This window comes from Carettochelys insculpta, chromosome 14 (assembly GCF_033958435.1).
Source record: "Carettochelys insculpta isolate YL-2023 chromosome 14, ASM3395843v1, whole genome shotgun sequence".
NCBI lineage: Eukaryota > Metazoa > Chordata > Testudines > Carettochelyidae > Carettochelys > Carettochelys insculpta.
In genome coordinates this window covers 43,516,323-43,532,431 of record NC_134150.1, presented here as the reverse complement: position 1 = coordinate 43,532,431, position 16,109 = coordinate 43,516,323, and the positions used below count along the sequence as shown (strand labels likewise).

The 16,109-nt window shown below is 54.4% G+C and overlaps 1 protein-coding gene across 3 annotated transcripts in view; it reads right to left on the bottom strand.

The window, feature by feature from the left end:
• WWP2 (WW domain containing E3 ubiquitin protein ligase 2) overlaps positions 1–16,109 on the bottom strand; it is an 80,146-nt gene that overhangs the window by 56,145 nt on the left and 7,892 nt on the right. For all 3 annotated transcript variants that reach the window (XM_075009047.1, XM_075009045.1, XM_075009046.1), the window contains 2 exons: positions 8,695–8,842; positions 8,208–8,329 (listed from right to left, as the gene is read on the bottom strand). In XM_075009047.1, coding sequence (XP_074865148.1) covers positions 8,208–8,329; positions 8,695–8,842 — 270 coding nt within the window. The remainder of the gene's footprint in view (positions 1–8,207; positions 8,330–8,694; positions 8,843–16,109) is intronic.

Below are 16,109 nucleotides of genomic sequence, written 5' to 3'. Positions count from 1 at the left end.
ACAAGCGTCCCAGGGGTTCCTAGGCTTCCAGCCTGGCTCTCTCACCAGCCCCTCTGGCAGAGCTCGGGGTGCAGGGCGGTTTGCAAGCTAGCTCCACATTTGCACCATCAGCTCTCTGAGAGGGCCAAATGCTGCCCAGCGCCTCCAGGGCCTTGTCTCAGCCCACCCAGCTGCTGGAATGGAGCAGAGGGACCACGTGCCGTGTTGTGCCCCAGTCTCAGGTGAGCCACAGCAGAGCTGAGGATCAAAGCACACCCCTGTCTGGAGCACCCTCCCTTCCAGCATTCAGGCTCTGACAAGGGCTATCGCGAGACCAGGGCCGCCCCAGCTTCACTGGGAGACTGGGAGAGACCTTGGGCTTTCCAAACTAGCCCCAGGGGCTGCTGCTTCTCCCCAGCACTGGCTAGCTGGAGCTCAGGCCAGAAGGATTCAGGTCCCAATATGAACAGCAAAAGTTTCTGAGAGCCATGCACCAAACAGGCCAGCGTGGTCTGAGGCCCAGCCCGCCTGCTCTCCTGAACCAGTGTGCCATGCAGCAGCAGGTGTTTCCAAGCCCAAGAAGTAACAGGGCTCCTTGCTTACACCAGAGGTATGGCACAGACTCCCACAGGACCCGTGTGCTGGAGACAACCCGGCCTGAGATAGGCCCTTTTCACACAGGTCCCCCACCCTCCTTTCTGACACAGACTGAGCCCTACAGACCCTGGCGCAGCGGACACTGACACACGCTGGGGGGCAGCAGCATAAGCAATGCTCACTCCGACTCCGTGCGCGCACCTCAAGCTTTTCTGTAGGCAGCTGGAAGCCTTCAACTCAGAGCAACCCCTTCCTAACTACCGCCCTGGGCCCCTTTCCTGCACGGCTCTGGGAAAGCCACTTCACCACTTGGCTCTCTTCAGCGGGACAAAGGCGCTACCCCCAGTTTGCCTTGAAGGGGAGCCGATTTTGTTAGCCTGGTCAGAGCGCTTTGAGATCCTCCCATGGAAAGTGCTGCAGAAAGCAGCAAAGCCACCGCACTCCGGTGTTTCCGGGTCACCGCCTGCCACAAGAACGGTGCCCCTCCAAGCCGCGGAGAAGGCCAGCATGCTCCAGGGCTCTCGCCTTTGTGAGCGGCCAGCAGCCAAGCGCATGCTGCTCTGTGGGCTACACAAGCCCTCATTGTGAAGACAGCCCCAGTGGAAGGGGGAAATTAGCCCGGCAGCAAAGACAAGGTGTCTCCAACTGGAGGACGTGGACACAAACCTCCCAGCCAGCTCCCTCCAGCCCAGCTTCATTACTTAACGCAAACAAACACAAGCCGAACCTTCCACTCCCTGTCCCCCTTCGGTGCACAGGCCGCACAAAGGGTCCTCGCTGCTGCCCCAACAGAGGGTCCCCTCAAGGGAGAGCACAAAGGCAGCCTGTGTCCAGCAAGCTGGCAGGATGTCAGAGGGGCTGTTAGTGCTTTGGGAGGAGGCCAGGGGTGATTAGGCCCTGAATGAGGACTCAGTTCAGCCCCTCCCGCACAGCATCAGTGTGCCCATTGAGGGAGGTGCAGCGGCAGCTCCTCACAGCCCATCAAGGGGATTTACAGGGCCAAGAAGTAAGGCTGGTAGCAGCACGGGTGAGAGAGGCTCCCGCGTCAAGCCCAGGGCCCCCGCGAGCTCTGGTGAAGGCGCACAGCTCGCTGGCACGAACACCACAAATCCTTCCGCTGAGGCTGGGGCGGGCTCCTCCCGAGGCCGGCTCTCCGCAGGGAAGTGGCGTAGCCCAGCACGTGTGTAGACAGAGAGGCCTTCCAGCAGGAGCCGCTGACGTGTGGGCTTCCTGCCTGCTTTCTTGTTTTTGAGTGTGCCCATCACATTGGCGCCGGGCACTCAGGCCAACGTCAGCTAAGCCAGTTCCCCCCATGCAGCCAGCTCCTCCCCTGGAAAGCCCTGCATGCGCTGAGATGCCCTGCGCCTCGGTGGGAAACGGGCGGCAATCCCGTCGACCAGCAATACCCAGACTGAGGCGTGTGAACCTCAAGTGGCTCTTGGGTGTGTCTCCTGGGGCTCTTCACAGCAGGGCATGAAACTGCCGCATGACTTAATTATCAACCAATCAGGGTTACCCCACTCTTAACCAACTGTAGCTGATAAAATAATACTCCTCTTTGCTGTGAGACGATAACAGATAGCGACAGACCCAGGCTGGCAGCGGTACAGCAGAGCAGTCCTATTGGTTCCAGGGACATAGGGGTGTTAGCTTCTTCCTCCCCACCGCTAAGGGACCCTCTCCCAGCCCTGAGGCAGGATCCACAGAGCCCAGGAACAAAATGATAACGGGTGAAGGGGGCAAACAGAAAACCAGGGCAGGTGTGATGGTCAAAGGTTTAAGCCAAGGGAACCGGAAGGGGACACTGAGCATAGAGCCCTGGACAGCACCACTGCTCTGCCAAGGTGACAGTAGAGCAGCAGACGACAGATGAACTGGCCACTGGATAAGCAGTTTTCCATTCCTGGAACAACCCGGCACAACGGCTGCTCCAGGCAAACATCGTCACCTCATTCCAATTAACCTGCAGGGGCAGCCGAGGCCGTGAGGCTGATGTGGACACCCGGCTCCAAAGAAGGCCCCACTCACCCCGTTTAATAGCCCCCCAGTCAGTCCGGGCAGAGCAGGCACTGCTGCAGGGCTGGGCAGTACGGACGCCAGCTAGCCCCAGGGCAGGGAGCCCCGAGGGAAGGGGGAGGAGGAGGCCTTGAGGGAGAGGGGCCATAGGGATGTGTAGCAGTTCCGGCAGTGATGGGAAAGCTGCCCCCAGGGTCCTTTGTCTGGAACCCAGAATAGAGAGTGGCCCCGGGTTCCTCCCAGCCCTCCCCAATCAACTACAGCAACACCCCCTGGGAAAGGAGGGGATGGGAGGGCCGGGGGGGGGAACCAGGCCTGCCCTCTACTCCAGGTTCCAGAAGCAGTTAGGTCAGGAAGCTGCGCTGCTCTTATTAAGCCTGAGGCAGCAATGGGACCTTTCCCACTGACCCCTTGCTGGCATCAGATGGAAGTGGCTCAGCTGGCTGTGATCCCGGCCTCTAGAGAGAGGAGGACTGTGCTGAGGTAGCATAACCTGCCAGGAAGTGTGGGATCCAACAAGCAAGGTCTGAGCCTCCTCACTGCATATATAACTAAATATGTCTTGTGTTCTGCTGCCTAAATCTAGAATCCTACAATCGGTGGCAATGAATTCACAGGCCTGTGGCTCTTTTGCATAATGCTGATTGCTAGTTTGGCTCCTGAACCACTGAGGTCTCAGTACCGCTGCCTTCAACTGTCCTGCAAGCCTCACACATGGGCTTTACACTGTCCTCAGGAGGGCAATTAACTCAGCCTCCGTCAGTGCAAAGGCAGAGGCAAATCCCCTAGAAATGCCTTGGCCCCCCGGGGTGCAAGAGCAGACACTGACCACAAGGAGCAGCAGACAATCAGCACATGGGCAGTTTTTACATGTGCAGCGTGCACTAGCCAAGTGTAAGAGCATGGGCGCAGGTGGCGCTGCCTAGTGGGCAGAGCTGAGCTGGGGTCACACACAGAGGATGAAATTCTGTGAGCAGCTGCCAGGGGAATCACAACTGGGACAGAGTAGAGCCAGAACTGGAGACCAGGTGAGATCTGCAGTCACAGCCAGCCTGGAATCTGGGGTTGCTCAGACAGCTTCTGGAGCACCCGCCTGAGTTAAACAGGGTGGCTGGCAAGGTCCTGTCACTCTGTGTTCCCTGGGCAGCACTTCCAGCAGGGCCTATTCTCCACTGTGCCCCTTGTTTCCATCCACAGCAGCCGGCCCAGGCTCTAGTCTCTACAACCTTACACCAAGATGTGCTGGCTTCTGCAGGCCTCAGACTACCACCCTGGACCCAAGCTGGCTCACAGGCCAGCTGGCAGTGCTGGCAACGGACTCTTGTCTTCCCTTTCAAAGGGCACCAGCCCCCAGTGACTCAAACCTCGACTCCCTGGAGAGAGCAGTTCCCACCCAGCAGCACCCTCCGCAAAGGGGGGGACTGAAACTCTGCCAGCTACTAGCCCAAGCCCAGGAGAACCAAAGCACAGCCAAGGAAGGAAAGGGCTTCTCGAGTCTGGCAGCAAGATGTGACACCGCAAGTGTGCCAGCATAAGAGACACCAGGCCCATGGCAGCAGGCAGGAGCAAGGCCACATGCTGGCTTGGTCCTTCACTCCCACGGATGAGCTGGCAGGCTGGGAAGGGGAAAGCACCTCATGTCAGGCCCTCTGGAGAACTCAGGGCCAGCGGCGTCCAGCCTGTTTACCTTACCAGCTGATGAGCCCAAGAGCAGGGGAAACAGAGGGCCTCGGGGTGTGTCTACGCTGCAGGTAAAACCCACGGCTGGCCTGGGCCAAGGGGCTATTTAACTGACATGCTGGCTCAGGCTGGAGCTCTAGAATCTGCAGCTGGGTCCTAGACCACAGACTCCAGCCCAAACATCGACACTTCCATTGAACAACCCCTTCGCCCCGGCCAGCCACAGTGCAGACCTACCCTGAGGTCATCACCCACGAGCCCTGTGCACACTGGCAGCAGAGGGAAAGCACGCTGCTCCTCATTCTCACAGCACACAGCTGCTTACAGGCTGAACAGCCATGTGCATGGCACAGCAACCAGGACTGGCAGGGCCAAGTCCCAGAGTGAGGACACCTGGCCCTCCAGCACCCCTTCACTTCACAGCCCACAGGCAGGGAGACGAGAGCGTGGCCTTTTGCCAGGGAGAGAGAACTGGGCCCTGCTCAGGGTCTGCAGCCGGAACAGGGTCCGTTGCATCTCTGCCTAGTCCCACTGGCCGTTTGCACTGCCGCAGAAGCCACAGAAGAACGACTTGGGAAGGTGCTTTGCTGGGGTGCTCTGGTTTGGCACAGCTGCTTTGACAGCACGACCGTACAGCCGCGGACAGAGGCGACTTGTTTAACATTCACTTCAGGCAGGCTACAGAGCTGCTTTTATGAGACTCTGCTAAAAGAGCCTTTGCTTCCCCACCATTCAGCAGGCTCCTCTGACAGCATGTTCACGAGGAGGGGTCGGCGGCAGCTTCCCAGAGGCCTGGGGGTTTGTTGCTGGCTTCCTGAAAGAACTCCTTGAGGTTGTGGCTCCAGCAGTTCTGCCTGAGGTGCCGAGCGGAAAGCAAAGCGCGCACTTTGCAGGAGCTGTAAAACCCTGGCAGATGGGGCCACTCAAGAAACAGGAGCCTGTTGATGTAACTTGCAACCTGAGGAGCAAGTAATAAAAACAAGCGCTCTCATTTGTAGGCTGCAGCCTGACACGTTCAAGTCACTCCGGGGCCTGCCCTGCTGTCCGCAGCTCAGCGAGCTGCACAAACACAAGGAGGGTGGAAATCAGCAGGGCCCCATATCGGCTTCCATGCAACCTCCACAGCAAGGCCACCCGGGGACCTTCCTCCCGCCCAGCACCAGCAGAGCACCTTAAAGCCACCTCAGCCTTAGAACAAAGAGCCTCTTCTCCGGCACACAGCAGCAGAGGCCTGGGCAGGGGCGAGGCGGCAGTAAATGAGCTGGTTTAAAGGACCCTTGGGAGCAGCGTGAGAGAATGCTGCAGCTTGTGTTCTCTGATTAGGCCCCTTTTCCCCAGTGCTCTGCTCCCCCACCCCCGAGTGCCGCGCGGCAGGCGTGCTGCGCCAGAGCAGACGCCATGCAGAGCCCCTCGCAGGAATCTGCCAAGGCAGTCGAGAGAGGAGCATGTTTGAAAAATGAGGCTGTTGGAAAAGGAGCCCCTTCTGGAAGCTCTTCCCTCACACAGCCTGGTTTGTTAGCACCAAATGGATTCAATTTGCCTGGCCTGAAAGCCAAGACCTTGTGGGTCCTTTGCCAGGGACACAAGCCCCTCTTTCTTGCTACAGTTGCTGAAGCTCACAACTCTCTCCTCTGGGGGGACAGAGGGCGCCTGGGCACAGGCCCAGCAAGCAGGAGACCTCGAGATGCTGCCACAGCCATTGTTGAGGGGAGAACTACGCTGGAGAACACCTAGCCAGGGGACCAACGTTTGTCCTTGTCAGCTAATGAAACCTACGGAAGCACCCGGCCCAAAGCTTTAAGACAGTCAAGGTTGTACATAGGTATCAGTACCATACAAAAAGCTTTGCCCTCCTGGTGACTATTGGAGATGTCCGCCTGAGTCTGCAAGACACCCTGGTAAGTCAGCCCGGAGAGATGCGAAGTGCCCCACTCACCTCAGCGGCGTGTTGACTAGGGAGCCTAAACGAGAACGGAAATGACAAGGTTCACTGTTCTCGGCTAACCTGGGCCCACTGGGAAGGACCCAGAGAGTCGTTCTGCAAAGATCTGCACAAGTGGCAGCAAGGGAAGTGCTGTCTCAGCACCTCCACTGGGCAGAAGCTGGCCTGGGAGATGGGCTTAGGATGGTGCTGCCTGGGGAACGCCAGTGGGACTGACAGGGCACGGAGCACAGGCCACCTCTTGGGGAGCTTGAGGGAGGTTAGTGTGACTAGCTCAGACCCTCTCCCTTGGGCACAGGAGCCTGCCTGGCACTTCCCCCTCCCTTCCCGGCCAGAGTGCTGCTGCTTGGGCAGGGCTCTCAGCAGCCAGCCCCAGGCCAGCCCCCATAGCCCATGTTTCAGTGATTGCTGCACCTCTGCCCTGGATCTGTCCTGTCCCCACCACTCCTCACTACCAGACTGCGTGGGCCCTGCACGCCCAGGGAACCTCCAGCCAGGGAAGCCATCCGGGAGCCAGAGGAGAACTCACAGCAGCCACAGGCTCTCCCATTCCCCAGGCCGAGGGGACCTGCAGCCCAGAGCGAGTTCCCCCACAAGGGAGGGACCTGCCCGATGGCACCACAGTGAGCAAGTTGGATCCCAGGACTCTGCCCGCTCAGGGCCCCGGCAGGCCAGGCTGCTTCCTGGAGACAACCATGGGAGCGCCTATGCCAAGTCAGCCAGACGAGCAAGCACAGGGCAGGAAGGTCCCAGGCTAGCCACCAGGGCATGGGCCCAGGGCTCAGAGCAGGAGGCCTTCCACCTCCCAGGCAGCCCCTTGCAGAGGCAGCTGCTTGCTGCCGCTTTAAGACTCCTCCCCTCACAGCCCGCTCGGCCAGGGGAAAAAATGGGACTTTTTTCAGCACGAGCAGGAACAGCCAGCTGCCTTTTCCATTCATTTTCCACACAGCCCTCCGGGGACGCAGCCTACTGAAAGGGCTGCCTGTGCCTCTGAAAAGGGGCGCGCACAGGTAGGGCGGGAGCAGACAGCACCTCCAGGAGAGCACTGGCTGGCTGCCGAGCAGGGAAGCAGCTGGGGGGTGCAGCTCAGGCCTGCCAGGCCAAGACCCAGACCCAGACCCAGACCCAGACCCCACCTCCAACACTCCCAGCTCAGCAGCACTGGCCAGTGACGCAGGCAGCCAGCATATCACTGGGCCCCCAAGAAGGCCCTGCTGATTCCCCCTTCAGTCCACACACCAGCCCATCTGGAGCCAGTGCACGGCCCTGGTCCGGACGACGTTACCCCGGGAGCATGCCGGGGACACCACGGTGGTTTCACGCCTCCCCGCAGGCAATGCCCAGGGCGCAACTCAGCCCAGCCCCTGGCATGAGGCAGAGCCTGGCTAAGCCCCATCTCCCTCAGGGGGAGAGACGGCCCCTCTCCACTCTCAATGCAAGGTCTGTCCTTGCAGAGCAGCTGAGCTTTGCTTGGAAGAGACAGCAAACCTTTTCCTGCCCCACGCAGCCGCTAGCAGAGGCCCGGCCCTGAATGGAGGCCTTTATGCCACCGCTGCCGCCACACTCTGCAGACCACAAATGGCAAACAGCATCCAGGTTTGTGCTTCCCGGCTGGCAGTGGCACCCTGGCCAATTAAAGTGTGGGCTTCCCTCACACACCAGCCCGAGTGCCTGACGGGCCCGCCCAGTCTCAAACAATGACACCTTGTTCTCTTGGGGCCAGGGACGCAGCAGCTCCTTCCTCAGAGCACATGCCTGCTGGAGCAGGGAATTCGGCAGGACCACAGAGGAGGGCTGAGGCAGAGTGAGCTCGGGGACAGCTAAGGTGACTGGTGAGATGGCAGCGCCACAGGGAGGCAGCTGCTACTCAACCAGGGCATTCTGCCCATTGCCAGTAGCCGGAGCAGCCCCACCTCCCATGGTAACCCCTCCCTGCTCTCTCCAGGTTGGGGCAGAAAGCCCAGGCCAGGCACCAGGGCCCACTCATACGCACTTTTCCCTCCGTTCTTCTTCAGGACGTTACACAGGCTGATGGAAGCTGTTCCCAGGAGCTCATTCCGCAGGGTGTGGCAGCTCCAGACCTTCAGGTCCAGGTGGCTCTGAGCTGTGACGTTCCTGGAAGAGAGACCAAGAGGAGGGCGGTCACCTCCCCACCTTGCTCTCTGGTGCCAAAGAGCAGAGCTGCAGCTAGCAGAGCAGCGCCAGCATGCCAGGCGCCAAGATCAGAGAAGAGGCCAGAGCAAAGCCACAGGAACACCCAGGCCCCCCACCAGCTTCTCCAATCAGCACAGCACCCATGTGGTGACCGTGTTCTTGCACGTGGCCAAAGCACACGCCCTAGGCCCCTTCCAGCCTGTGGCAATCATGGTGGACTTCCTTAAGCACCATGACCCAGTGCAGGAGTAGAGAGCTCAATGGCAGTATGGGTGCCTGCGTGATCCCCCCACCCCCAGCCCCCCGGAGATGCCAGGTGCTCTTACACAAGGAGGATCTCGTTCCAGAGCAGCTCAGAGCTCCCAATTCGCTTCCCCGTCTTCTTGGTCTCACTGGGAAGTCCATCCACCGTCACCTCCACGTAGGAATTGATCCGGGACTGGCGGCTGTGCACCTTGGGCTTCACTGACACAACTGGGCAGAGGGGGAGAGGCAGAGAGTCACCCCACTGCCCCTGCTGTGGTTAGGGCCAACCCTGGAGGGAGCTGAAGAGAGCCCCAGCCCGTGTCACAATGTTGTGTGCTCAGGAAGGAGTCGGGGGCTTTGGGATGGCAGGAGCTGCCCCCACTCAGCACAAACTCATCTGTGAAGGCAGCAACTAGCGGGAGCGCCTGGACGCAAACACTTCTGTCCAGCCGTCCCTGTGAGCTACCTTCCCTCAGACTACCCACTCTGCTCTCCTGGGGAAGGCCGAAGGTGCACCCTGCGCCCTGACGGTACAGGACCAGTGCCTCTCCCAGGGCAATATGCAAGCTGCCCCACTCAGACAGGGCCCACACACCACACAGCAGCTGCCAGCCTAGGAAACCCGGGCCTGAGGTGTACTCCTGGCAGCCAGATCGCACGGGCCGGACAGGGAGAGGTACCGGCAATGAGGCGCACCCGGAGTGGGAGCAGAAACAGGAGCAGGATAAGAGTGAGTGCAGCCAGAAGCCAAGGAAGCAGTTCAAGGTGTCTGGAGCCCCCTGGTGGCCTTCACAGAGTTCTGCGCGCACTCCAGCTCCCCTAACGCCAGGCAGCCAGGGCATCCCCTCCCCAGTGACAGCCCCTGGCCAGAGGGCAAAAGGGAAAGCAGAGTGGGCAGCCAGCCACCTCCCAAGGCTCACACTGCCTGGCACATGCAGGGAACACTTCCAGCCCCCCCCAGCTCACCAGCACCAGTTTCATGGGAAGCCTGAGAGGCTGAAGGTTTGATAATGGGCAATGCACCCTCCAAGAGTTCCCTTCCCGGGCTCCGTGTCTGCCCCTCTGGACCAGCTCAGGGACTGGAACTAGGATGCTCATTACCAGCATTCCCCTAGACAAGCCCTTCAAGCCAGGGGATGCTGTGGAGAGATCCCATCCTTCCTCCCTCAACTCTCCATGGGCCTGGGGCTGGCAGGCAGCCAATTCCCTGACCTGGGTGCAGGCACCAGGAAGAAGCCATCTCATCCTGCACTCTGCAGCACTGACCCATGAGGTGAAGTCCATGTGTGATGCTGAGGTGCTGAGAGCCAGGTCCTCCTCAGGCTGCACGCCTCAGCTAAGAGCTGTCAGACCTGATCTGTTCTTGAGCCAAACAGCCTTTGGTCTTACACGAATGCATTTAGTGCTTAGCCTTCAAGGCAGGCAGTGATTTATATGCATTTTATACCCTTGCTTGTAATGTCTGTTTGCTACCCTGTAAAACGATATGTACAGTTTGCTCTAAGACTTGGAAAACATTTGCTCTGAACTCCTGAGCCCAGGTGTAGTATGACAGGGTTTCTGGGCACAGCTAAGGCATTCAATCCAGGGTATCTCTGCTTAAATCTGGGCCACTTACAGCCCCAGGCTGGGATTTCCTTCTCACTGAGGCAAACCTAATCAGCCACAAAAGCACCTCTGCCGGCCCAAAGGCCAGCCAAAAGCCACACAAGCAAACCCACAGATCTCCCAGCTGTTGTACCAGCCCAGACCAACAACCCGCAACTAAGGTGAGTGGTTATTAAACCTATTTCACCCAATCCACACAGACTCTTCCAGGCCCAAAGGGTCCAGCCACAGTCCCGGATCAACATATACTTGGATCTTACCCAAAAACAACACGCTGGCCCAAATCCTTTAGATCTAAATAGCTGAAGATTTATTTACAAAGAAGGAACAGGGTTAGAGAGAAGAACGGTTAAAGAGATACTTTACATACATCAATTGCAGTTATTGATGCAGGCCAGTGATGTTATTGGCTGGTTCCCGAAAGTCTTTGCAAGCATCCTTTGGAGGGATGGGCCCCTATCCAGACGGACTTAATTCATGAAGACTGAAGAACAAAGATACTGGGGCCCACAAGTCTTGACTCACCACCCGACCCGGTGGGTCACCGTGCTGTGCTGTGCTGTGCTGTGCTGCAATTCCTTGCAGCCCCAGAAGAAAAGCCCCACCTCTGTGAAATGTGCACTGGCCGTCCGGCCTTTTCTTAGTCTGACTGGGGTGGAGATCACCTCCCATTGTGAACCTCAGCACTGAAACATTTCTAATGCTGCTACAGAGTTTCAATCTATACCTTCATATATAAACAAGGCACAGACATAGTATACGCAGGTTCTGGGCACCATCAGCTTTCATTAGACACGTCACACGGCCTCCCTTCACACTTTTTGCTGCCAATAGATACACTGGACACATAAATGGCTTCCATAGCCAACAGAAAATCCAGTCACATCACACCAGGCACGAGACTTGTACGGGTTGCATCTCCAAAACCCAGCATCCTCTGGTATGCCAACATCCCTCAGCTGGCAGGACAAGGGATACTCCTGGACAGAGTGCTGGTGCAGGACAGCTAGCTAAGGTGGCCTCTCTGCAGCCTGGTCGGGGCCCGAGGCAGTGCCCCCAGGGGCCCAGTGGGGAGCAACAGACAGGAAGCCAGCATTATCTGGTAGCCCCATGGAGCCGGGGTGCCAGAGTTCCCTGGCTGCCCTGCATGGAGCTGGGGACGAGAGCCCACTGCAGCAGTGAGCAACAGCAGGGGTGACCAGGGAACAGGAGGACATTAACCTCCCCTGGTCTGTCAAAATCCCTTGTTTGGAACCACTGAGGTCCTGAGGGTGCTGGACCAGGGAGGTAGAAACTGTATCCCCACCACTACCACCACCCAGCTAGAAGTCCTATCAAAATCGGAAGAGTCATGAAGCAACACGACAATACACAGGACTGGTTAATGGCCTGCCAGACCCCCGCAAGTGCTGCAAGCAAGGAAGCTCCGACTAGGGACTTCACAGGGAAACCAAAGAAAGTCACAGGAAAACTTCCATCTCTTTTGTGGCTGGAATGCTTAGACTACATCTGCACTTACCACCTTACAGCAGCACCGACACAGCTGTGCCTCTAAGGATGCTCTTGCAACTGCATCATGCCGATGGGAGAGCTCTCCAGTCAACGTATCATCCAGCTCAACGAGCAGCGATGGCTGGGGCTGAGAGTACGTCTCCTGCCGACACAGTGCTCTGCACGAGGGTGCTTGTGCCAGAGAAACTTATGCTGCTTGGGGCGAGGGGGTGTGTTTTGCACACCCAAGCTACAAAAGTTTTGCCAGCGTAAGCGGTAGCGTAGATGTGGCCTGAGAGGTAAAGCCCTGCCAATCCAGACGCCCACCTTGTATCTGCACCTGCCTGGACCCGTGGATGCAGTTCTTTGTTTCCATCTTTGCAGACTGGATGTGGATCCAAATTTTGTTATCCACTCAGGGCCCTAGAGCAGATGGTCTCACTGGGAGCCTGCAGTTTCAGGGGGTCATGCCTGGGGCTGAAGCTCCAAGGACGAGCACCCATGCACAAGGCTTGGGACCCAGAACTGATGACTGTTAGAGACACAGACTCCCAGAAACTGGCTTGGAGCCCCCACCATGGGGCTCCTCACACCCAGTTGAGAACTGCTGCTCTTGAGAGTGCTGGTGATGACCAGTGCTGTTCTGTTATTGGCTTCTAAGGCCAATAAAGGCCCAAAAAAAGCTAATAACAGAACACCACTGGTCATTACCTACAGCCCCCAACTCAAACCACTGCAATGCATTATTAAAGATCTACAACCTGTCCTTAATCAGGATGCCACACTCCAGAAGGCCCGAGGTGACAGGCCTGTTCTCTCCTACAGACAACCTCCCAACCTTATGAAGATTCTCACCAACAACCACAGTCTATACCGCAGGAACACCAGTCCTGGGACTTTTCCTCGCAACAAGGCCTGTTGCCAACTTTGTCCACATATCTATTCTGGAGATACCATCACTGGACCTAACCAGGTTGTTTACAGAATCACGGGCACATTCTCATGCTCCTCAACTAACATCATATATGCCATCATGTGCCAACAATGCCCAGATGCATTTGGTGCATTCTCTGAAATGCTTCCAGTTCCACGCGCAGGGCCAGATAGACAGGCAGAACTTCAGAGTCTCAATGCGTGGATGAGACGATGGTGTAGGGAAGAGGGGTTTAGATTTATTAGGAACTGGGGACACTTTTGGGGTAGGGGGAGCCTATACAGGAAGGATGGGCTCCACCTAAATCACCTAAATCAAGGTGGATCCAGACTGCTGGCATTAAACATTAAAAAGGACATAGAGCAGTTTTTAAACTAAGAGGTGGGGGAAAGCCGATTGGTGCGGGGGAGCACCTGGATCGGACGGAGACTTCTCTTACACGAGGCTCCATAGACAGGGATTCCCTAGAAGTTAGTCAGATAGGGAACGTGGGAAATAATATATGGGCAAGATCAGATGTAAAACAATCGTGCATAAAAAAATCCACCGTGTCTGTGAAAGGCGGACATATAAATAGTGGTAGTTTTCTAACATGCTTTTACACTAATGCTAGGAGTCTGTCTGTCTAATAAGATGGGTGAACTGGAGTACCTCATATCAAAGGAGGAAGTTGACATAATAGGCATCTCAGAAACATGGTGGAATGAGGACAATCAGTGGGACACTATCATACCGGGATATAAATTATATCGGAAAGACAGAACAGGTCGTGCGGGTGGCGGAGTGGTACTATATGTGAAGGATAATATAGAATCAAATGAAGTAAAAAATGAAGTAAAAATCCTAAAGGAATCAAAATGTTCCATAGAATCATTATGGATAACAATTCATTTCTCTAATATGAATATGGCATTAGGAATATATTACCGACCACCTAACCAGGACAGTGATAGTGATAGTGATGCTGAAATGTTAAGGGAGATTAGAGAGGCTATCAAAATAAAAAACACAGTAATAATAGGAGATTTCAATTATCCCCATATTGATTGGGTGCATGTCACCTCAGGACGGGATTCAGAGATTAAATTTCTTGATGCCTTAAATGACTGCTTCTTGGAGCAGCTAGTACAGGAACCCACAAGGGGAGAGTCGGTTCTCGATCTAGTCTTAACTGGAACGCAGGATCTGGTCCAAGAGGTAACTGTTACTGGACCGCTTGGAAATAGTGACCACAATATAATAACTTTTAATATTCCTGTGTTGGGAAGAACACCGCAGCGGTCAAACACTCTGGCATTTAATTTCAAAAAGGGGAATTACACTAAAATGAGGAAGCTAGTTAAACAGAAACTAAAAGGTAGAGTAATTAAACTAAAATCCCTGGAAGCTGCATGGAAACTGTTTAAAGACACCATACTAGAGGCCCAACTTAAATGTATACCCCAAATAAAAAAACACAGTAAGAGACCTAACAAAGAACCACCATGGCTAAACAGCCATGTTAAAAAGGCAGTGAGAGAGAAAAGGGCAGCTTTTAAAAAGTGGAAGTCAAATCCTAGTGAGGAAAATAGAAAGGAACATAAACACTCCCAAATTAACTGTCATAATGTAGTAAGAAAAGCCAAAAAAGAGTTTGAGGAACAGCTAGCCAAAAATTCAAAAAACAATAGTAAAATGTTTTTTAAATACATTAGAAGCAGGAAGCCTGCTAAAAAAGCAGTGGGGCCCTTGGATGATAAAGATATAAAAGGAGCGATCAAGGAAGACAGTGCCATTGCGGAGCGATTAAATGATTTCTTTGCTTCAGTCTTCACGGCTGAAGATGTTACAGAGGTTCCTAAATCTGAGCCAGCCTTTTTAGGCGACAAATCTGAGGAACTCACTCAGATTGAAGTGACATTAGAGGAGGTTTTGGAATTAATTGATAAGCTGAATAGTAACAAGTCTCCAGGACCAGATGGCATTCACCCAAGGGTTCTGAAAGAACTCAAATGTGAAATTGCGGAGTTATTAACAGTGGTTTGTAACCTATCCTTTAAATCCACTTTGGTACCAAATGACTGGAAGACGGCCAATGTAACACCAATATTTAAAAAAGGCTCTAGAGGAGATCCTGGCAATTATAGACCGATAAGTTTAACATCAGTACCAGGTAAATTAGTAGAAACACTAGTAAAGAGTAAAATTGCAAGGCACATAGAAGAGCACGAATTGTTGGGCAAAAGTCAGCATGGTTTCTGCAGAGGGAAGTCGTGTCTGTCTAATCTATTAGAATTCTTTGAAGGGGTTAATAAACATGCGGACAAGGGGCACCCAGTGGACATAATATACCTAGATTTCCAGAAAGCCTTTGACACGGTCCCACACCAAAGGCTTTTATGTAAATTAGGTGGTCATGGGATAGGAGGAAAGGTCCTTTCATGGATCGGAAATTGGTTAAAAGACAGAAAACAAAGGGTTGGAATAAATGGTAAATTTTCACAATGGAGGGGGGTAACTAGTGGTGTTCCCCAGGGCTCAGTCCTGGGACCGATCCTGTTCAACTTGTTCATCAATGATCTAGAAAATGAGGTAAGCAGTGAGGTGGCAAAGTTTGCAGATGACACCAAGTTGTTCAGGACAGTCAAAAGCAAAAGGGATTGTGAAGAACTACAAGGAGATCTCAGCAAACTGAGTGATTGGGCAGCAAAATGGCAAATGAAATTTAATGTGGGTAAGTGTAAGGTAATGCATGTTGGAAAAAATAACCCAAATTACACGTACTACATGATGGGGTCAAATTTAGCTACGACAGATCAGGAAAGGGATCTTGGAGTTATAGTGGATAGTTCTCTGAAGACATCCACGCAGTGTGCAGCGGCAGTTAGTAAGGCAAATAGGATGTTAGGAATTATTAAAAAAGGGATCGATAATAAGACAAAAGATATCATACTTCCCCTATATAAAACTATGGTACGCCCACATCTCGAGTACTGCGTGCAGATGTGGTCTCCTCACCTCAAAAAAGATATATTGGCATTAGAAAAGGTTCAGAAAAGGGCGACTAAGATGATTAGGGGCTTGGAAAGGGTCCCATATGGGGAGAGGCTAGAGAGACTGGGACTTTTCAGTTTGGAAAAGAGGCGATTGAGGGGCGATATGATAGAGGTATATAAAATCATGAATGGTGTGGAGAAAGTGAATATAGAAAAATTATTTACCTTTTCCCATAATACAAGAACTAGGGGACACCAAATGAAATTGATGGGTAGTAGGTTCAAAACTAATAAAAGGAAATTTTTCTTCACACAGCGCACAGTCAACCTGTGGAACTCCTTGCCCGAGGAGGCTGTGAAGGCCAGGACTCTATTAGGGTTTAAAAAAGAGCTTGATAAATTTTTGCAGGTCAGGTCCATAAATGGCTATTAGCCAGGGATAAAGTATGGTGCCCTAGCCTTCATAACAAGGGCAGGAGATGGATGG